Below are 22066 nucleotides of genomic sequence, written 5' to 3' on the forward strand. Positions count from 1 at the left end.
GTAAGTCTGTCCAAAGGCAATCTGACTGCAGGACAAGGATGCGTGTACATGAGACGTTCGCTCAAAACCATGAAAACTGACTTTTCTCTATTTCTAGTTTCTCTCTCTTTGACAGGATGGTGATATTGTAGCCCCACTTATAACACCTCGAAAATCGGAGTGGAGTAACACGGATTCAGCCCAGCGTCCAGCTCACACCAAAGGCAGAGTCCAGCTTTTTCCAGATAACTAGGTGTGAATGTCTGCAATCAGTTGTTTACACAAAGCCTCTACCCCCTCCCCCAACACAATTAATTTAGGGAATTTGATCACAGAGCTCTACAAATTTAGTGACGACTAGTGGTTTTTATTTTATATTTTGAATGTACACACACGCTAAGTCATTTTATTCAGAGGAACAGGTATTGGGCAAACCTTATTACATGAGCTATGGAAAGCACTGCTTTGCCTATTTTTAATATTAATCAAAGCCTTTCTTCTTTAGCAGTCTATTTTCTTAGAATAACCACTCTTTTATGTGCTTTGAACTCTTAAGACATATGATTGTGTTCTTTTAAATTCGGAAATAGGAGAAAGGTACACACTGGAATTTGCAGTCACAGTTGTCGTGAACAGCTGTAGTTAAAAGCAAAACGTAAAATCCTAGCCCCCTGAGGAGGTGCCCATCACCCCAAATTTGAAGAGAGCTCTCCTTGAGTGATTGCAACATTAGTGAAAGGCACCTCCCCTCACCCTTTTCACCCCCTGTAAGCTGCCAGCTGGGGTCAACAGTAGATCAGGGCCAGGAGGGGGCTCCAGCTCCTCCATGAGAGGCCTGATTGATTTGTTGAAAAGATCTGAGGGCTCTGGCCACCTCTGAAGTGGGACCTAAAACTGCCTTATAGGAGACCCTCAGCACCAGTGGCAGAGGGAGCCCCCAAACCAGGCTGTTCTCTGGGTCAGCTGTGGCTCCAGCCCATGTTGTTCCTTTCTCTCTGAGTGCTCACTGCCCAAGCCCTGAGGGGTCTACCAGTGCCCAGCCTGGAGAAGGCAGCTCCCCTCCCACCTGCCCTCCGCATCTTGCTTGGGTGCTGATCAGAGGTCATTACAGGAACCTCCATCCTCAGGGCTGCTCAGAGCTGGGACTTGGTTTTTGCCAATTCAGTGCATTTTATGGGTTTCAGAGCAAAGACTGAGCTTGCCTGAGATGAAGTGCATCCCAGGTTCCCCTTTGTGTCTCTACCTCCAGCAGTGGCGTAGGCACCACTGTGGCTCTCCCCCCCATAGACACATCCCCAGTGCTGCAGAAATTCCCTAAGAGCAACGTCTGGAGTTAGAGCCAAAGTTGGCGGCTGCCAGATGCCAGGCAGTGGGGGAGTGTCATCTTGGGCCCCTAGCATCTTGTGCTTTGATGCTCCCTTACAAAAGCCTCCCTGGCAGGCTGGGCCTGGGGAGCCAGCCCCGGCTCTGGGCAAGAGCAAGAGGGAAGGGGGAGGAACTCAGACCACAGGCCCACGGATTATCCACAGGGCCTTAGAGTGCTGCCACCTTCCACTGTGTAACCAGCTTCTCTTCTGTTGACACTAGGAAGACATGTATTTGGAATGTCTGCCGTTCTGCACTATTACCCCTCCCCATCCCTTGGTAGGTGACCCTAACTCATGGAGTAGTTAAAACCCTTCTCTCCCACCACAATGCTGTGTGGTAGGGATGTGGTCACACGTGGGCTCATAGAAACACAGGGAAAGTGGTCTGTGGTACTGGGTCTTGTCCATTGTAACCAAGATGCCTCCAAAATGTTCAGTGAGAAGAATCATCCGTCCCAGACTTCATGTGCCTAGACCCAAGGTCAAGAATGTACTGTTTCACTGCCAAGATTGTTTTATTTTTGCAACCCCCACCTTTAAATCATTGTTTCACTCTGCAATTTTGTGGTCTCGGTGTTGTATCCCTGTGCTCTCTGAGCAGCAACTTGTATCTGTTTTGTTTGCATCTTTTGTTATGTACCAGGCAGCTGCACTTTACGCTCCTTGCAGCTGTTTAATTTTGGAACCATGTGCTATTGACAAGGTTAAAGTTTTCTGGAAAAACATCACTATTTGTATAAAAACGGAGACTTTAACAGCTTGGCCTCTAGAGTTACTGAGCATTGTCACCTTGAAAATGTAAATAGAACTGCACGTTCAAGTGACTGGTTACTTCATCTGGGTGAGGGAAACAGCTGCAATAAAGCCTCATGAATGTATCCCTGTCTTGAAAGCAACAGTGTCTTCCTTGATGACTTTCTCTCACACTTGCGTGCCCGGTTTTGACCCTTTTGTGCCAAAGAACTGTGTTTTGTCTAGGAATGTGCCCAGATGTTTCTTTATACCTCAACACTGTGTTGGGTCTTCGAGAAGGGATGGTATTAACAGGACCTGTGTTACTTGGTTTTCCTCATTCAATAATGGCAAGTAATGGCCTGATAAAGACTCTTCTTCTGGCAGGAAGCAGGCACTAGTATGGGGAGGAATATGGATTTTTTGCTTTGTTTTGTTTTAGTTTTTCTGAGCTCCTGTCTTGCCAGAAAACATATCCTTCCTCCTTTTAACCTCCCTGAGGTTCCCACCTACAGAATTTCAACTTCTTCACCCAAATATGCATATTGTTCATTTGCTGCTTTCATATTTTCCTCGTGGAATTAAATAAGAGATTTGCAAGCACCCAGCACACTGGTGGCAGACAGAAAGCCCTCAGTGTTCTGGGAAAAGAAGGATGCTACTGGAGTCTTTATTAATTTCACTGGTTGAGTCCTGGTGTCTGTGGTTTGACAATATTCTTTAAGTTAAAATAATGTCCAAAACATATAGAGTCCCATTTTGTAAGCTATATATATCTCCTTGGAAAATTGTCTGGAAGGACATACATGAAATGTTAGTGTTTTGGGAGTGGTTGAATTTTAGGCAATTTTAATTTTCTTTTTTATGTCTTCTGGTTTTTCTACAATAAACATGTATTAACCGTATACTCTCTAAAAAGATCGTTTTCCTGAGGGACTTTGTGCTGCTCAGGTGAGGTATAGGTGTCTTTCACTCCTTCCAAGTCCCCTCTCCAGGAGGACATGGCCTGTCCCCATGCCTGTCATGGTCCTCAGGTGACCAAGGACTGGCTCACAGCCACAGTCCACACTGGGACCCTCCGCCGTCTGTGCTTCTCCAGGGCAGAATGGGCTGCCCTGGGTGAGGGAGGCCTCGTGGGCATCCGGGGGCAGGTCCCAGCACCTATGGCCTCAGGAAGCTGCCCGCTGGGGTATCAGCTCAGGGCCCAGGCCTCCAGCTCCTTGATGCAGAAGTGCTCCTGCCGAGCCAGCACCTCATTGTTGAAGGTCGCACAGGGGTGGCTCCTCCCATGGTACAAGTCTCCGTCCAACCACAGCCCAAAGTGGCCACTAAAGAGAGAGGGGCGACTCGGCGTAGCTCCCTCCTGGGCGCTGACGCCTTTCAGACCTGCACCAGCAGCCCTTGGCCACACCGTGACCGCAGCCCCACTTCGCCTTCGTTTCAGCTCCCCTTAAACCAATTTATCCCAAATCGTGAGGGACTCGCATGTTGTTCCCCACAGAGTCTGGAGCTTTTTTTTTTTTTACAGTTCAGTGATTTTGATAAATATCGGTATATACAATGGTGCAACCATCACCACAGTCCAGCTGTAGAACATTCAGAACGTTGAGACAGCAATGCTTAACCCAAGGAGGGACTCGCACAAGCATGGACTCTGAGCCCAAAACACGTCAGGGAGCATCCATTCTAATCCGCTCCTTTGACAGCAAACCTCGGCTGGAGCTGGGAAGTGGGTTACTGCAGATCAGCAGTGGCTGGTGGGTTCTGTGTCAATCTGCCTCTCAGTGGAGGCTTTTCAGGCAGTTGGGAGAGCAAAGAACTTGCCTGGTACTAATCAAGCAATGCTTACATCTATGCCCTCAGGATAAGATTTATTCTGCCTGAATTTGCTGGTCACACCAGAGGCGAGACTAACCTTGTCTTCTTAACGTACTTCACCTCCCGCCCCCAACACACACACACACACACACACACACACACACACACACACACACACACACGCCGGGTTCCGGGCACATGCCTGCCTTCCTCCAGTGAGTTATGTTCCCTACAGTTACGGAGCTGACGGGTAAATTTGCCCATGCCCTGAATCTAGCCTCATCCAACCATAAGGAATGCTGCTCCCAAAGTTACATAAATTCAGCTTTAGCTGTCACCAACTAAACACTTTGGGGGAGAGTTCACGCCATCCTTTCCTCTCAATATTGACTTAGGCTGGGTTGGCTGGGGGACTGAGCAGTGCCTCAGGGGCTGTTGAAGGGAAAGACTTGAAGGTTAACCAGCAGCCTCCCCATTTTGTCTGAGGCAGCCTAGCTCAGCATTTCCGGATGGGAGAAGGGACCAGAGCAAAGCATAGACCACCCCGAGACTCTAGAATCAGGGAGAATGAGACACTCACCTGCCACAGCCCATCATCAGTGAGTCCAAGTCTCCTTTCACAAAGAAAGAGTTGCTTCCCGTCCACCTAAAGACCTGTGATGATAGGAGAAAGCTGCGGTTACTGGGTGAGTCCTGCCCTTGCAGTTTGAATCTATACCACTGGGTGGCAGTGTTGTGGCAGAAACAGAACCTCCAGGCCCCAGCAAAGGTGCAGGAAGTATTCTGGGCTCCTAACTTGCAATTTCTCTCCAGTCTCCCTGGAGTTCACCTCCTCTTACCCTCCAATCTGAATTCCCACAGCCCTGAAGCCCTTACGTTCTAGGAATAGACCAGAACCCTCTGAGGCTTCCGGCTTTCAAAGCTGGAGAGAGGAGGGGAAAAGTCCAGGTCAGGAGCTGGGCCCTGATTCTACCATTGACTAACTGTTTCCTCCTCTCACTGGAGGCAACACCAAGCCCGCACATACGCCAATGCTGCTCACACCCAGTTCCTCAGCAAGTGTTACAGGCCCCACCCCAAAGAGACACCCTGACTACCCCCATTTCTGTCCCATCCTTCCCCGCCAGTCACCCGTCCCCGAGTCACAGCCTCCTAATGGGTCTCTGCTTCCACTGTCTCACTGCAGTAAGTGATCTAGTCAAAACTGAATCGGATATGAGCCCTCCTCTGCTAAAGCCCTCCAATGGCCCTGGCAATGGAAATAATATCCAACCACCTACAACAGCCGAGAGCCCACCTGCTCTGCCCTGATTCTCTCTCTGACCTGTTTTCCCCCTTAACGACTGCACTTCATCTATACTGGTCCTTCTGTTTCTGGGACACCTGAAGCTATTGCTGCTCTAGGATCTTCATGCTTCCTGATCCCTCTGCCCAGGGTGCTCTTCCCCCAGATCCTCAAACGGCCCATTTCTCATCCTTCAGCCCAAATGTCATCGCAGAGAAATTTAAAGTATCCCTTCTTCCCAGGCCCCGTTCATGTGGCAATGTGGCACTGCCTGCCCTGCTACCAGGTAAGCTCCGTGAAGTCTGCCTTGATTCTGGCAGTATTCCCGAGACATGGTATAGATGTTTGTTGAATGAACAAATTACTCAAAAGTCAATTTAGCTAATAAAAAGATTTTTAAAAGGCCGCAAAAGTATAGCATATTATTGCCTGTAATTAGTTGCCAAAAACGCTCTGGGCAACCAAAGGGTATTTAGCAAGAAAATGCACGAATAAAAGATAAGCCCTGGGCTCAGAAGAGGTGAGATAATTTTAACAAGTGACCATGAGAACCACTCAACTCCTCGTCTACTTTCCTCAAGGAACATGACCTTCAGACTTGAAGGAGGAAGATAAACATTGCTACAGATGAAATTAAGACCATGTTCATGGTGCTTCTTGGAATAGCGGTCAAGGAACTGCTGGGAATTCATGAAGAACACAAGAGGTGCCAGATGACCAAAGACAGGCAAAAATTAACCAGTTTTTAAAAGGATGAGATTCCATGAGAATAGCCTGGGAAGACAAGAGCGATCCCCTGGACAGAATTCATTCATTCCTTCCAAGAATTGTTTTAGCATTTAGCACCAGGCACTGTTTTAGTTACTGGATAGAACAGTGAACATAACAGACAAAAATTCCTGCCTCCTGGGACTCCCACTCTAGTGGCAGGAGGCAGGTAAATAAGTAAAATAAATAGTAGGTTAGGGGAAGCCGAGACGAAGCGAGAGAGTAGCACGGACATACATACACTACCAACTGTAAAATAGACAGCCAGTGGGAAGTTGTTGTATAACAAAGGGAGTTCAACTCGAGGATGGACGATGCCTTAGAGGACCGGGACGGGGAGGGTGGGGGGGACTCGAGGGAGAGTGGGGGGGAGTCAAGAGAGGGAGGGAATATGGGGATATGTGTATAAAAACAGATGATTGAACTTGGCGTACCCCCCAAAAAATAATGAATAAATAAATAAAATTTAAAAAAAAATAGTAGCTTAGGTGGTGACAAATGCTAAGGAGAAAGAAGTAGAGAAGGGCCATAAGAGTTTTCAGGGGCTGAAGTGTTGTCAATTTAAAGCAGGTGGTCAGGGAGGGCCTTGTTGAGAATGTGAGACCTGAGCAGAGTCCTGAAGGAAGTGAGAGCTGACCCACATGGAGATCCCGTGAAGGGAACTCTAGGCAGAACAGTGTGTGCAAAGGCCCTGAGGTAGGAACAGGCCTGCATGTTTAGGAGCAAGCTGAGGGATTTCCCTGGTTGTGCAGTGGTTAAGACTCTGCGCTCCCAATGCAGGGAGCCCAGGTTCGATCCCTGGTCAGGGAACTAGATGCCACATGCGTGCTGCAACTAAGAGTTCACATGCCACAACTAAGGAGCTTGCCTGCTGCAACTAAGACCTGCTGCAACCTAATTAATTAATTAATTTAAAAAAAGAACAAGCTGAGAAGTCTGTGTGGCTACATCAGAGTGAGGGAGAGGGAAAGTAGCAAGAAATGACCTCAGAAAGAGGCCAAAAGACGTAGGGACCTGTAGGTTATTGTAAAGACTTTGGCTTTTCTCTGAGGGAGAAAGGAGGCCATTGGCAGCTTGGAGCCAGGAGTGACATGCTCCGACTTACCTTTTAAAAGGCTCACTCCAGGTACTGTGATGACTGAAGGTGGAAACATTAGGAGGCTATGGCAGGACCACAGGCAAGTAATGATGGTGGCTTGAACCAGGGTGACAGCAAAGGACATGGTGAGAAGTGGTGGGCTCTGGATAGAGACAGAAAGAGAAGGAAGAGCCATGAGGATTCGTTGACAGCTCAGATGTACGGTGGGAAGGAGGAGTTCAGAAGGGCTCCAAAATTTTTGGTCTCAACGGCAGGTAAGATAGAGGTGCCATAACTTTGTCGGGGAAAATGGCAGGAGGAACCGATTTTCTGGGGGAAGGTCAAGAGCTCAGCTTTGAACACGTGAGGCTTGACGTGCCACGACAGGCTAGTGCTTGGATGTATGTGAGTGTGGAGTCCAGGGGAAGAGGCCATCAGCACGTGGATGGCGTGGAAAGCTGTGAGAACAGATGAGACCTCTAAGGAAAAGAGGGTCGTCACAGAAGAGAGGAGCTCTAGGACCCCGTGAGAGTACATGGCTGAGATGAGGAGGAAGCAGCAAAGGATTCTGCCAAGGAGTTGTTGGTGCAGTAGGAGGAAGCGTCTACATCCTGAGGACTCGAGTACGTGAACCCTGGAAGGCCAGTGGTGAGCGCTAGCATCCAGCATGGGTTTACTGTAAACAACTGACCGCTCTCCTCTTCCCCGACAAGAGTACCAGGCTGGCCGATGAAGGCCACGCAGTAGCTAGGGTGTGTTTTGCCTTCAGCAAGGCAGGCGGTCCAAGCTCCTTGTGACCTCCTTGTCACGCGACCAGATAGATGCCCGTGTTGCTGCCTGTACCTGCAGGTGTCTTGCTCTGTGCATGGGACGGGGATTTCTAATGGCAAACCGACACGCCTGGAACTCGTGCTTCACCTATGTTGTATCTGCACTCCATTCAACTTCCTCCTCCCTGTCTCCCTCTGGTCAACCAGCTTGACAATCCCAGTCATGGTTGAACCCTCCCATCCACGTCCTCTGTGCTTGAACCTGAGGAGCTGAATGTTGCTAGAGAAAAGCACACACCAAAGTGACTGGCCTTGACATTCAGAGTCTCGGGCCTCCAGTCGGCCCTGCCTAGCTGTCCTTCTGTTTCTCCAGTTTTCTCCAGCAGGCTTCCCTTTCCACTCCCTGCCATACCTCCTCTCCCCTCAACCTTCACACCCTGCCCTCCATCCTCACCCTTAGCTGATGGCCTTACCTGACACTGCCTAAGAAAACAAAGCCACTGGGCACATCTGTCTTCATCTTCCTACCCCACACCCACAGGTCTACCCTCACTTGGACCAATTTTGTCTTTCCAGCCTGTATCCGCTAAGTGACAAACCTCTCAAGGCAGTCAGTGGTGGCCAGGGACTGAGCATTTTTTCAATGAGGGGGGATTCTCTGCCTGCCACTGCCCTGCTGCCCTCCCTCTGTGGAAAGATGGAAGGACACCAGGCACCCAGCACAGGGGATGGAGCTGGGGGCCACTGGGACCCCAGGTTCTTTGTCCTGCCATAGATCCCATTCCCCACCTGGAAGGTTAAGAACATCACCTTCAGCTGTGGAGAGAAGGAGAAGAGAAACGTCTCGCCAGTACCGTAGAAGCCTTTGCTGAGTCGAATAGCCGAGGAGGAGAAGGCCCCAAACGTCTGGAAAGCAGAAGAGCCGGCAGTTTGCAGCTGGAAAGGAGCTGGAGGCCCACTGGCAACCCCACCCTCCAGGCTTGGTAATACAGGCTAGTCCTAGAGAGGCTCCTGGGGAGCCTGGGGCAGAGCTGGGGGATGGAGAGGCCTTCCGGGGCCCGTCGACATGCATCCCTTCCACTAGCACTCCCAGCAGGCTCACCTGGCCATCCTGGTCCCTCAGCACCAGCAGCACTGGCCCACTGTGGCCCTCCATCTGCCTGTATAGGCTCCGCAGACTGAAGCCATCCCTCAACGTGCAGAAGACCAGACTCCAGGAGTGTCCAGTGACTCTCGGGGGCAGGTGGAGGCCGAGCTGGGGACAGGGCTGGAAGTGAGTGAGTGCTCTCCGTCCTCCCAGCCTCTTTGCCCCTTATCCTTGCAGTCCCAGGAGGACTGAAGTTAAACAGCCACCACTCGTCTAAGCATGGTGCTTTAAGTTTACAGGGTACTTTACTGTTTCTAGGGGACTTTCATGCCAATTAGCAGGAACCCTCAGAGAGAGGGGTTACTATTCCCATTTTATAGATGGGAAAGCTGAGGCTCAGGGAGGTGAAGCAGCTTGCCTAAAGCCCACATTGGGAATAAGAGACAGAGCTGAGATTTGAACCCAGGTTGGGGGGGTCACCTTGCCCCCTGGTAGCCAGAGAATATATGAGATGCTGAACCCTCTTCCTAATCCCCCTACCTCTTCCTCCCATCCCCACCCCAGTTCTGGCATCAGTTCCCAAGGACTAGATTATTTCACTTCTATCCTTAACCTCCTGGCCCAGGGAAGAAGGCAGTGCTCAGATTACTGGATCATTTTACAAGAAAGGAAAGAAAAGCCCAGAGAGGAGAAGTGATTTGCCCAAGGTGACACAGTGAGCAGAGGACAGAGCAGGAATGACCCGAGGTATCCTTGGGCCTGGCTGCGGTGGAGCAGGAGGATGGAATCCTTAGCCCCCGGGCTGAAATCTTTGTACCATGGACTGTGCCCGAACCTGCCTCATCTCCGAGGCTCCCAGAACCTGGCTAGCTTCTGCCAGCTGGGGCTCCACAGGACCTTCAGGAACAGGAGCTGGGGCTGGGGCTGTCTCCTCCTCCTTTTCCTCTTCCTCTTCCTTACCCTCCTCACCAGACAGAGCATCCTCCACCTGGCTGGGCTGTGAAGACACAAAGAGGCCTGGTGAGTCGAGGGACAAGGAGACACCAGCTTCCATGTGTCTGGAGCCTGAGAGCCTCGGCCACCTCATCGCCCTTGCCCAGGCCCCTGCAACCGCCAGCCCAGCCAAAGGAAGCTGGGAAGTGTCCACGACAGACCAGACCCTGTCCCCACCTCCAGCCGGCTCCCTCCCTGACCCCAGCCAGCCATGCCCATCAGATGCAGCCATGGGCCCCATGGTTGGTCTGCCTGGCTGCTCTGGATCCAGAGTGGGTGTCAGGGATTGCGTTCTAAGCTTGGGGGCAGGAGAGAAGGGCAGGTGGCAGCCCTGCCCTGGGAGCTGCAACTGTGTGCATTTGTACATGAAATAATGACAATAATAATAATAATTGTGGGGGCTTCCCTGGAGTCTCAGTGGTTAAGAATCCGCCTGCCGATGCAGGGGACATGGATTCAATCCCTGGTCCAGGAAGATCCCACATGCCATGGAGCAACTAAGCCCGTGCATCACAACTACTGAGCCAGCAAGCCACAACTACTGAGCCCATGTGCTGCAGCTACTGAAGCCTGTGCACCTAGAGCCTGTGCTTGGCAACAATGAGAAACCCTTGCATGACAATGAAGAGCAGCCCCCGCTCTCCTCAACTACAGAAAGCCCACGCAACACAACCAAAATAAATAAATAAATGTATACACATATATATATATTTTTTGAAGTTAAAAAAAAATAATAGTGGCTGACATATACAAAATACAGCACACACTTGACTAGGCCTGTGTGAAATGCTTGCCATGCATGATCTCTCTGAACTTTCCCAAGAATCCTAAGAAGAATGTACTTCTCTTTTCTTTTTTTGGGAGGAGCGGGGTGGGTGGGGGTGGGCCATGCCCACGGCTGGTGGGATCTCAGTTCCCCGACCAGAGATTGAACCCAGGCCATGGCAGTGAAAGCGCCAAGTCCTAACCACTGGACCACCAGGGAACTCCCTAGAAAGCGCTTCTTATTACCCCTATTTTACAAAGGAAGAAAGAAGGCCCTTTCAGCCAGTGAAACAACACACGTAGTCACAGGTGAGACAGTGTGCAGGTTCATGTAAAATGCACATTTGTCTGTGAATGTGTGTGCTGTGTTGGCTTAAAATAGAGTTGTGTAGGCAAATCAGTGTGAGAAGGTGTTGAGTACAACTTTATGTGTTACCTGTCAATGTGTTTGTGAGTGTGCGTTGGGATTGTGTAAACATACATGTGTGTCAGTGGGCATGTATGTTGGTGTTTTCATTCATTCATTCACTCCACTGAGCTCCCACTCTACCAGAGCGTGTGTGTGTGCGTGCGTGCGTGTGTGTGTGTGTACATGTATGCCTGCACACGATGACTTCAGGGATTTTCATCAGGAGAGACTTCCTTGAGAAGGAGAGATGGACAGGACACTGCTTTCCTATTCCCCAGGTTCAGGCTTAGGGAGGGGGCTTCTGGATAGAGCTCCGTCTGGCATCCACTCCGGGAAGGAAGGAATGGAGACAGTGGTCTGTGCTCCTTGATGCTCTCAGGACCATGGGTTGGGGCACTAAGGCCCCAGGTGCCTGAGTCCTCGCTTTGAACCCGGGGCCAGCTGGGGAGGGGCTTGGAAGGGGGACACCCGCCTGTATCAAACCTAGACCCCACCTCCCCTGCCTTTCCTGACTGACCCCCAGCCCAAGCTGGGCCTCTTACCAGCCGAGTGTAACGCCAGCGGAGACCTTTCATTCTTCTGTCCGAGCCCAGCCGAGGGAAGTAAGCAGCCTTGGGTGAAGCCTAGAGGTGAGAGGGAGAGGCCCGAGGCACACCCGGCTGGCTCCACGCCCACCCAGCTGCCCTTTGCTCCCTCTCACCGTCACTCACCTCTCACTCCCAGGCCAGTTTGTCACTGGGTGGGTCTGTGAGCTCAGCTACACTCGGCATTCAAGGCCGCGCTTGCAGTTAGCAATTAACACATGTCAGCTGTAAATATTAGTTGTGATTCCCTCTACCTCCTTGCCTTTCTGGCAGCCTGGCCCATGGACTCTGGCCTTCGGGCAGATGCCTGGGGCCCCAGACTGGGGGTCTGGGGCTTCTGGTTCCCTGTATGACCTTGCATAAGTCCCTTGTACTCCTGGATTTCCCCACATGTAACTGGGTTTCCCCACATGTAACATGTAACACGGCTACATGTTTCTCCACATGTAACATGTTACACTGTTTCCCCACATGTAACATGTAACAGTGGGTTTCCCCACATGTAGCATGTTGGACCAGATTATCTCAGAGGCCCTCACAAGACTGACAGCCTGCAATCTGGTTTCCTCTCAAAGCCGTTATAAGCTTGAAAGGGGTCAAAAGCTAGACCAAAAGAACAGGTCTTTAAAAAAAAAAGTCATTTTTCCTAATCAAAAGAGCAATATGTGTTTACTATAGGAAATTTGAGGAATTTAGAAAAGAATAAAAAAAATACAAAAACATTCATAATTCTGCATCTCAGAGATAAACTGTCAACCCCTAAAGGTATTTTTTCCCACCTTTTATATTTATTTCATATATATAGATGAACACATCTATAAACAGAGCATACCATGTATAGTTTTATAAAGTGCTTTTTCAAACTTAACGAATGAAAAATTTCCAGTTACATTCAGTACCCTTTGAACATGTGATTTTTAAGGGCTACATGTTATTTCGTCACAGGCTGTACGTCATTTCACAAATGTTTGACATTCTGTTTGCTTCTAATTTTCTGTGATTATAAGCAAAATTGTAATGAACTTCCTTGTTCATAAATCTGATGATATTCTTTATGATAAATTTCAAAAGTTGACTAATGGATCAGAGGGCATTCACATGCTCTTTTTTTTCACACTTTAAATATATGCAGTTTATTGTATGTCAATTGTATCTCAATAAAAGTTCTTAAAGAAAAAAAAACCAATAGTAGATATAAAAGGTCACAATCTTGACATAACAGAAGGAAACACTGCTATAACTGAAACTTTGAAACATGAAAATACTCCACTTATTCCAGTTCATATATTTAATTCAATCTCTTCCCTATTTAGGTTGCACAGAACTTCTAATACCTGATGGGTTTTTTGTTTGTTTGTTTGTTTTGTTTATTGGCTGTGTTAGATCTTTATTGCTGTGTGTGGACTTTCTCTAGCAGCGGCGAACGGGGGCTACTCTTCATTGTGGTGCGCGGGCTTCTTATTGCAGTGGCTTCTCTTGTTGCAGAGCACAGGCACTAGGCTCTCGGGCGGGCTTCAGTTGTTATGGTGCACAGGCTTAGTTGCTCTGTGGCATGTGGGATCTTCCCAGACCAGGGATTGAACCCGTGTGCCCTACGTTGGCAGGCAGATTCCTAATCACAGAGCCACCACGGAAGTCCCTACCTGATGTTTTGATTTCCTTCCTGGCTGTGCTTAAGCATTATCATTATTTTTATTATTATTTGAAAAACTATTATCATTAAATTATTTTTTTTAAACTACCAGAAAATCAATCTTTTGGAAACTTAATAAACTATGTTTTTCAAAACAAGACAAAATAAAGAGAAAAAATGGGCCCTTTTTCCTGCCAGAAAGCTCACAGGGATGTAAGAACCCTGACTTGATCATATTTCAGGCACACTGACAAATTATGAGGTTGGGGGAGATTTCACAGTGTCTTTATGCGATGGTCTCTCCATTTGTAAAACAGAAATGAAGGCATCTTCTAATTTCCTCCAACTGATATGGAAGTCATGCGATACTGACCTCTGTTCTTTCTGCTGATGTTATGTCACCTTTGCTAGAATGGTCTCCGAGTAGTCACTTAAAAACTGGAGGAAACTAGTTTACCCAAGATTGAGTGGTTTCCTGGAGCCCAGTGCTAAGATCAAGAAAGTCCCAGACAATCAGGGATAAGTTGGTAACTTGCTGGAAACTTTTCACTTATCATCGGTACACATCTCGATCTGGTATATCTCTACTCCTCTTGGAAGTTTAATGTTCTTTCTGTCTTCTATGTTAATACTTTTTTGTCATCACTTGGTCAGTCCCAAGAAGTGGCAGAATTAGAGGCCTGCTGATGTTGAAGGGCTGCCCGCAGAGGCAGGGGGCAGCCTCGGCTCACCACGGGGACAGGGACACCGGTGGCAGGGGCCCTGGAAAGTGCCCGCTGGTGAGAGCCCTCCCGGAGTCCGCCATTAGCCCCACCAAAGAGCCTGCAAGCTCCAGTGCTGGGCAGCCTCCAGTTCACATGCTCTTGATAAATGTTTCCAATGAGGCTTCCCAGTGCTTAAGGCTGACCCATGTCCAGATATCTTCCAGAAATCTCAGGATAATACCTTTCTGATCATCACATTTTACATCCTTAAATTACAGATAAGGAAACCGCCACTCAGAAAGCAGAAGGGACTAAGCACAGCCACATGATAGTATAACATAGTCGTTAAGAGCACAGACTCTGGAATCAGGAAGTTTTTGTTTCAATTTTTTTGGCCGCGCCGTGCCATGTGGCATACGGGATTCCAGTTCCCCAACCAGGGATCAAACCCATGCCCCCTGCAGTGGAAGCTCAGAGCCCTAACCACTGGACCGCCAGGGAATTCCCTGAAGTCAGGGGGTTTAAATCCTGGTTTTGCCACTTACTTGCTATGTGACCTTGGACAAGTCACTTAACATCTCTGTGCTTCAGTCTTATCTTTAAATACCTTTAAATAGGGCTGTTGTAAGAGTAAATGAAGATGATGCCTAAAGAACTAGGATGCTGAGCCAGGCCTCCGTCCTCCTGTTCTGAGTTCAGTGAGATAACCCACAGGGCCTGGTGTTTGATGACCACAGGATAAATGACAGTGCTGTAGCTATCCCCCCACATTGCCCCTTTGACAGATTCAGGGCTCAAATCCCTGACCAATGGCCAATCAGTCTCCACCTGGGCACCTCTGGGACAGAGAGTCACTCCGTCACGTGCAGGGGTGCGTAGCTCCGTGGGGAAGGGAAAGGCAGGAACCATGGAAGAACATACTCACCCTGCCACGTCTCAGCCTCAGGTGACCTCCTCCAGCCTGTCCAGCCCGATGGCTTCCCTAGTGCATCTCCTGGATCCCACAGAGAAGGGGCCACTTCCAGAACGGACCCTGTCCACCTGGCAGTCTGGACAAAGCAGTTTAACTCTGCACCCTGGTCCCCCGGTGGGTCGCTGGCACTTCTGCCCCAGCCAGGCTCCAGCCCTCCTCCCCGTTCTTATACCAGCCTGGAGGTGGCAGGTCCTGGCCCGGAGCCTGCTCCGGTTTCAGCTGGAAAGTCCTGGCACTGATTATCGTCCTTCAGCAACTCAAATCCCACAAACAAGACTTTGTCACCTCGGGCCCCCAGCTCTGCCCCCTCCAGCCCAAAGAGGTGGGGTTTCCTGAACTCCTTGGCTCTAACCTGGAGCCTCTCCACCACAGCTACTAGATGCCACATGGTGCCTGAAGCCCGCTACAGAAGACCCTTACTTTAAGGGGCGCAGATGTTACAGGAAAGAGTCCTGCCGTGGGGTCCCATCAATTACCCTGTGCTGCAGAGGAGGCCCAGGGCTGAGAGCTGAGGAGAGGCAGCCCTTCTCTGGCCCCGCTGGTTTCCAGCTCGCCTATGGGGTGGTGATTCTTTCCTCACTGGCCCGTCATGCCGTGGGGTGAGATCACGCACAGGAAGCCCAGCGTCTGGCACACAGCGGGCACGCTGTTGGCAGGGGTACTTCTCTGTCCCTGGCTCATGGAGGGACTTCAGGGAATGCTGTTATTGAAACACAGATCCTCAAAGTTGGAAGGGGCTTCAGTCAGTCCCAGAACAAGCAGCCTCCACCCAGGGCAGGAACTCCTGAAAAAATATGCCCACCAAGGGTCCCCCAGCCTGCTGGGTGGGTAAGCCCACTCTCTCGAGTGGCTCACTCCATCTTCATGCGCCTGAAAGAGACCCCCTCCTGTTGGCGTTGGTGGAAAGCACTTGGGTCCCCAGATCCTCTCCCCATGACCAGGTCTCCTGGGACAATGCCCACTCCGGGAAGGTGGGATACCAAAAGGACTTCTATTATGGGGAAAACATTCAAGTGAGGGCCCCTGTTGCCACCTCAAACAGGGCTGTTGCGCTATGTGTTTGAACTGTCAACAGCTCAGGGTCACACGTCTGGCCCTCCCTGCTCTCGGGACCCCTCTCCCAAATCTCGTTCCTCCAAGCTCAATTCCTCAACCCTTGGGCACTTCAGGAGGCCAGTGAGATGTGCCTTGCTGTCTCATTCTTTATCCTCAGGTCTAGGGATGGGACTGGCAGGAAAGCCAATCGCCATGTAATTGGTGCCTAAAAAGCTTCCACGACGAGATGCTAGGCGCCAGCATGTTGAACATCCCAGCCCTGCCTTGCAGCCTGCCTTGTCCTTTCTCCACCAGACCACATGCTGCCTCTTCGAGAACTGCAAGAGTCATCGCCAGGAAACAATTTCAATGTCCAGTAAAAGGGGAAAAGGTTAAGCGACCCATGGAACACCCACTCTGTGGATTATTTCTAAGTATTGAAAGCAATGTTTGCCAAGAGTTCACAAATGCACAGGGGAATGCTTCTGCTACTCTGTAAAGTGAAAAAAGCCAGGTGTAAAATTGGATATGCGGCACAGTTTCAGCTACACAAAATACACCTGAAAACATTAACAGAAACGGATGAGAATACACCTGGTGGTTTGCTGGGCTGACCAGCTTCCCTCTCGCCCTTGGATACGTCACCCTGGGAGGTCTGAGCTCCTCTCTGATCGCTGTTACAGATGGGCTTTGCCCAATTCACACAACACCCAGTCCTTGGCGACTCACTCTCAGCCAGAGACTTAATTCTTCATTGAGAAAACAGAAGCCATCAGTCACTCCCTCACCTTCCCAACAGACCCACCTGCATCTCACCCATCTCTTCCCCCTTCCTTCCAGGGCAGTGGAGGAAGGGCCCCTGTTCCTTTTGAAGGCCAGGCCCCAGGGCCCCCCCGGATCTGTCGTCTCTCCTTCTCCTGCCCTGCCTCTCTCTGCCTCACCCATCTCTCACTTGCCCCTCCCTCTCGACGCCACTGCTCCATCCTCTTCTCCCCATACGCCACCTCTACCTCGTCACTCTTTTTTTTTTTAACTTCTTTTTCTTTATTATTATTATTTTTTAATTTTTTAGCTGCGTTGGGTCTTCATTGCTGCCCCAGGGCTTTCTCTAGTTGCTACCAGCAGGGGCTACTCTTCACTGTGGTACAAGGGCTTCTCATTGTGGTGGCTTCTCTTGTTGCAGAGCACAGGCTCTAGGCGCGCGGGCTTCAGTAGTTGCAGCACATGGGCTCAGTTGTTGTGGCTCAGGGGCTTAGTTGCTCTGCAGCATGTGGGGTCTTCCCGGACCAGGGCTTGAACCTGTGTCCCCTGCATAGGCAGGCTGGATCTCAACCCCTGCGCCACCAGGGAAGTCCTCCTGGTCACTCTTCAATCCCTCACCCTTGGCATCTGTCCCTACCACCCCTGCTCTTGTCAAGATCCCCAGCAGCCTCCGTATTGCCCTAGGCAGGGGGCACTTTTCTGCCCTCATCTTCCTCCAGCTCCTCCACCGCTTGATGGAGATTCTCCCTCCTGACTACATGCTGTCTTGGTTTCCCTCCTCCCTCACTGGCCATTCCCTCTCTGTCTTTTGTGGCTGCCTTCTCCTCTCTTATTTGCTTTCTAGCACCAGGAATTCTTCTTTTTTTTTTTCTTTTTAATTTTCTACTTTATTAAAGAAAAAATATATGGATAAAGTTTTATTTAATGTTTTAAACAATTAATGATAGATGTTTTGGGAGCAGTTATTGAAGGCCCCCTTCATCTGTTCTCTCTCAATCTCATCCACTCCTGGAGGTAACAACTATCAATCTTTTTTTTTTAATTTTACACTTTATTTTATTTTTTAATTGAAGTATACTTGATGTACATTATATAAGTAGTAGGTGTACAGAATAGTGATTCACAACCTTTAGTTTTTCCTTTTCTTTCTTTCTTTTTTTTTTTTTTTTTGGTCGCACCAAGAGGCTTGTAGGATCTTAGTTCCCCAACCAGGGATTGAATCTGGGCCCTTGGCAATGAAAGCACAGAGTCCTAACCATTGGACCACCAGGGGATTCCCAGTGAGTCACAATTTTTAAAGGTTATACTCCTTTTAGAGTTATTATAAAACTGGCTATATTCCCCGTGTTACACAATATGTCCTTGTAGCTTATTTCATACATAATAGTTTGTACATCTTAATCCCCTACCCTTATGTGGCCCCTCTCCCAACCTCTTCCCACGGATAACCACTAGTTTGTTCTCTGTATGTGTGATAGAACCAGGAGTTTTCTTTTTTTTAATTTTTATTTATTTATTTATTTATTTATTTATTTTCATTGGCTGCATTGTGTCTTCGTTGCTGCACGCGGGCTTTTCTCTAGTTGTGGCAAGTGGGGGCTCCTCTTTGTTGTGGTGTGTGGGCTTCTCTTGTTGTGGAGCACGGGCTTTAGTTGTGCGGGCTTCAGTAGTTGTGGCCCACGGGCTTAGTTGTTCCATGTCGTGTGGGATCTTCCTGGACCAGGGATTGAACCCTTGTCCCCTGCAGTGGCATGTGGATTCTTAACCACTGCACCACCAGGGAAGTCCCCAGAACCAGGAATTGTTAACTTCCTGGTTCTAGGCCAGTTTTTCTTCTCTCTGTAGACCCTTTCTGTGTGACCCTATCAGGTCTCATGGATTTAAATATTGTCTACTCAATGGGGAAAAACTGGAAGAATTCCCTCTAAGAACAGGAACAAGACAAGGGTGTCCACTCTCACCACTGTTATTCAACATAGTTTTGGAAGTGTTAGCCACAGCAATCAGAGAAGAAAAAGAAATCAAAGGAATCCAAATTGGAAAAGAAGTAAAATTCTCACTCTTTGCAGATGACATGATATTATATATAGAAAACCCTAAAGACTCTACCAGAAAACTGCTAGCACTCATTGATGAGTTTAGTAAAGTAGCAGGATACAAAATTAATGCACAGAAATCTCTTGCATTCCTATACACTAACAACGGAAGAGCAGAAAGAGAAGTTAAGGAAACTCTCCCATTCACCATTGCAACCAAAAGAATAAAATACCTAGGAATAAACCTGCCTAAGGAGGCAAAAGATCTGTATGCAGAAAACTTTAAGACATTGATGAAAGAAATCAAAGACGACACAAACAGATGGAGGGACATACCATGTTCCTGGGTTGGAAGAATCAACATCGTGAAAATGTCTGTACTACCCAAAGCAATTTACAGATTCAATGCAATCCCGATCAGATTACCAATGGCATTTTTCACAGAACTAGAGCAAGAAATCTTACGATTTGTATGGAAACGCAAAAGACCCCGAATAGCCAAAGCAATCTTGAGAAGGAAAAATGGAGTTGGTGGAATCAGGCTTCCTGACTTCAAACTATACTACAAGGCCATAGTGATCAAGACAGTATGGTACTGGCACAAAAATAGAAAGGAAGATCAATGGAATAGAATAGAGAACTCAGAAGTAAGCCCAAACACATATGGGCACCTTATCTTTGACAAAGGAGGCACAAGTATACAATGGAAAAAAGACAGCCTCTTCAATAAGTGGTGCTGGGAAAATTGGACAGCTACATGTAAAAGAATGAAATTAGAACACTTCCTAACACCATACACAAAAATAAACTCCAAATGGATTAAAGACCTACATGTAAGGCCAGACACTATAAAATTCCTAGAGGAAAACATAGGCAGAACACTCTATGACATCCATCAAAGCAACATCCTTTTTGACCCACCTCCTAGAATCAGGGAAATCAAATCAAGAATAAACGAATGGGACCTCATGAAACTTAAAAGCTTTTGCACAGCAAAAGAAACCATAAACAAGACTAAAAGGCAACCCTCAGAATGGGAAAAAATAATTGCCTATGAAACAATGGACAAAGGATTAACCTCCAAAATATACAAGCAGCTCATGAAGCTTAACACCAAAAAAGCAAATAACCCAATCCACAAATGGGCAGAAGACCTAAATAGACATTTCTCCAGAGAAGACATACAGATGGCCAACAAACACATGAAAAGATGCTCAACATCACTCATCATCAGAGAAATGCAAATCAAAGCCACAATGAGGTATCACCTCACACCAATCAGAATGGCCATCATCACAAAGTCTGGAAACCACAAATGTTGGAGAGGGTGTGGAGAAAAGGGAACTCTCCTGCACTGTTGGTGGGAATGTAAGTTGGCACAGCCACTATGGAAAACTATTTGGAGGTTCCTTAAAAAACTACAAATAGAACTACCATATGATCCAGTCATCCCACTCCTGGGCATATACCCAAAGAAAACCATAATCCCAAAAGAAACTTGTACCATAATGTTTATTGCAGCACTCTTTACAATAGCCAGGACATGGAAGCAACCGAAATGCCCATCAACAAATGAATGGATACAGAAGATGTGGCATATATATACAATGGAATATTACTCAGCTATAAAAAGGGATGAGATGGAGCTATATGTAATGAGGTGGATAGAACTACAATCTGTCATACATAGTGAAGTAAGTCAGAAAGAGAAGGACAAATATTGTATGCTAACTCACATGTACGGAATCTAAAAATGGTACTGATGAACTCAGTGACAAGAATAAGGATGCAGATACAGAGAATGGACTGGAGAACTCGAGGTATGGGAGGGGGCGGGGGGTGAAGGGGAAGCTGAGACGAAGCGAGAGAGTAGCACAGACATATATATACTACCAACTGTAAAATAGTCAGTGGGAAGTTGTTGTATAACAAAGGGAGTCCAACTCGAGGATGGAAGATGCCTTAGAGGACTGGGGCAGGGAGGGTGGGGGGGACTCGAGGCGGGGGAGTCAAGGAAGGGAGGGAATACAGGGATATGTGTATAAAAACAGATGATTGAACCTGATGTACCCCCCAAAAAAAATAAAATAAAAAATAAAATAATATAAATATTGTCTAAATGTTGATGACTCTTCATGACTCCCGACCAACTGCTATCCTGGGCTCCACACTCAGAGGTCAGTTGCCTATGTGACTCGGATGTCTCCACAGACATCTCAAACTGATCAGGTCCAGAAAGAACTCTCCATTTCCCCGTCCAAACCTGGTCTCTCCTCCCCCGACCACCTCTAAGCTGTTTTCCCTGTCCTGTTAAGTGGCATCCTCACTCGTCCTGTAATGAAAGCCAGAAACCTGGAGTTGAACTTGACTTCACCTCCAACCAAGGCTGTCTAACTCTTCAAGGCTCCAGAACAGATCTCAAAACTACCTCTCTGCTTCCCCCTCCATTGCTTCCACCTTCATCCAAGCCACCATTACCTCTCAGAGGCTGGTCCAATAGGTCCTTTACCCATCTTCTAGCACCTTCTTGCCAGCAGCTAGAGTCATCTATTTAAAACACAAATTAGGGACTTCCTAGGTGATGGAGTGGTTAAGAATCTGCCTGCCAATGCAGGGAACACGGGTTTGAGCCCTGGGTTGGGAAGATCCCACATACCACAGAGCAACTAACCCCTGCGCCACAACTCCTGAGCCTGTGCTCTAGAGCCCTCAAGCCACAACTCCTGAAGCCCATGCGCCTAGAGCCCATGCTCCATAACAAGAGAAGCCGCCACAATGAGAAGCCTTCACACCACAACGAAGAGTAGCCCCTGCTAGTGGCAACTAGAGGAATCCCATGTGCAGCCAAAAACAAATAAATACATAAATTTTAAGTAAAATAAACTAAAATAAAACACAAATTAGATTACCTCTCACCCCTGACTACTCCAAAGTCCCTAGTGGCTTGTCACTGCATGGCGAATAAAGCCCTGCTCAGGGCTGCTGTGGCCGCCGCTGTCCACTCCAGCTCTGTCTTGTCCTTCTCCTTCTATCACCCATTAAGTGCCAGTCACATTGACCTTCTTACTTCCTTGAAGCTTGTTCTTCCTTCAAGGCCTTTGCCCTTGCTGTTTCCTCTGCCTGGAATTCTCTTATTCTGGCTCTTTGAATATTCAGTTTAAATGTCACTTCCTAAGAGAGGCCTCCCTCACTACCCTATTTAAAGCAGATTCCAGGACTTCCCTGGCAGTCCAGTGGTTAAGAATCCATGCTTCCACTGCAAAGGGCATGGGCTCAGTCCCTGATTGG

At 48.3% G+C, this 22066-nt stretch overlaps 2 protein-coding genes across 5 annotated transcripts in view; one reads left to right on the forward strand and one right to left on the reverse strand.

The window, feature by feature from the left end:
* Positions 1-2886, forward strand: part of SAMHD1 (SAM and HD domain containing deoxynucleoside triphosphate triphosphohydrolase 1) — a 56000-nt gene extending 53114 nt beyond the window's left edge. For 2 of the 3 annotated variants that reach the window (XM_057702804.1, XM_057702806.1), the window contains one exon: positions 116-2886. In XM_057702804.1, the coding sequence (XP_057558787.1) occupies positions 116-232 (117 nt within the window). In that variant the 3' untranslated portion in view covers positions 233-2886. Of the gene's footprint in view, positions 1-97 lie in introns of all 3 variants that reach the window. The other variant, XM_057702805.1, reaches the window with a different exon arrangement.
* Positions 2741-11659, reverse strand: TLDC2 (TBC/LysM-associated domain containing 2). 2 transcript variants are annotated; one of them, XM_057702807.1, is made up of 6 exons: positions 11594-11659; positions 9720-9881; positions 8900-9052; positions 8608-8703; positions 4477-4550; positions 2741-3406 (listed from the first exon to the last, which is right to left on the reverse strand). In XM_057702807.1, the coding sequence occupies exons 1-6, from the start codon at positions 11624-11626 to the stop codon at positions 3271-3273; spliced, it is 654 nt and encodes a 217-aa protein (XP_057558790.1). In that variant the 5' UTR covers positions 11627-11659; the 3' UTR covers positions 2741-3270. The 2 variants fall into 2 exon arrangements, with proteins under 2 accessions (XP_057558790.1, XP_057558791.1); XM_057702808.1 differs by lacking the exon at positions 8608-8703 and having other exon boundaries at positions 3271-3406; positions 11594-11626.
* Positions 11660-22066: the final 10407 nt, after the last annotated feature.

Source organism: Hippopotamus amphibius, chromosome 12 (genome assembly GCF_030028045.1).
Source record: "Hippopotamus amphibius kiboko isolate mHipAmp2 chromosome 12, mHipAmp2.hap2, whole genome shotgun sequence".
NCBI lineage: Eukaryota > Metazoa > Chordata > Mammalia > Artiodactyla > Hippopotamidae > Hippopotamus > Hippopotamus amphibius.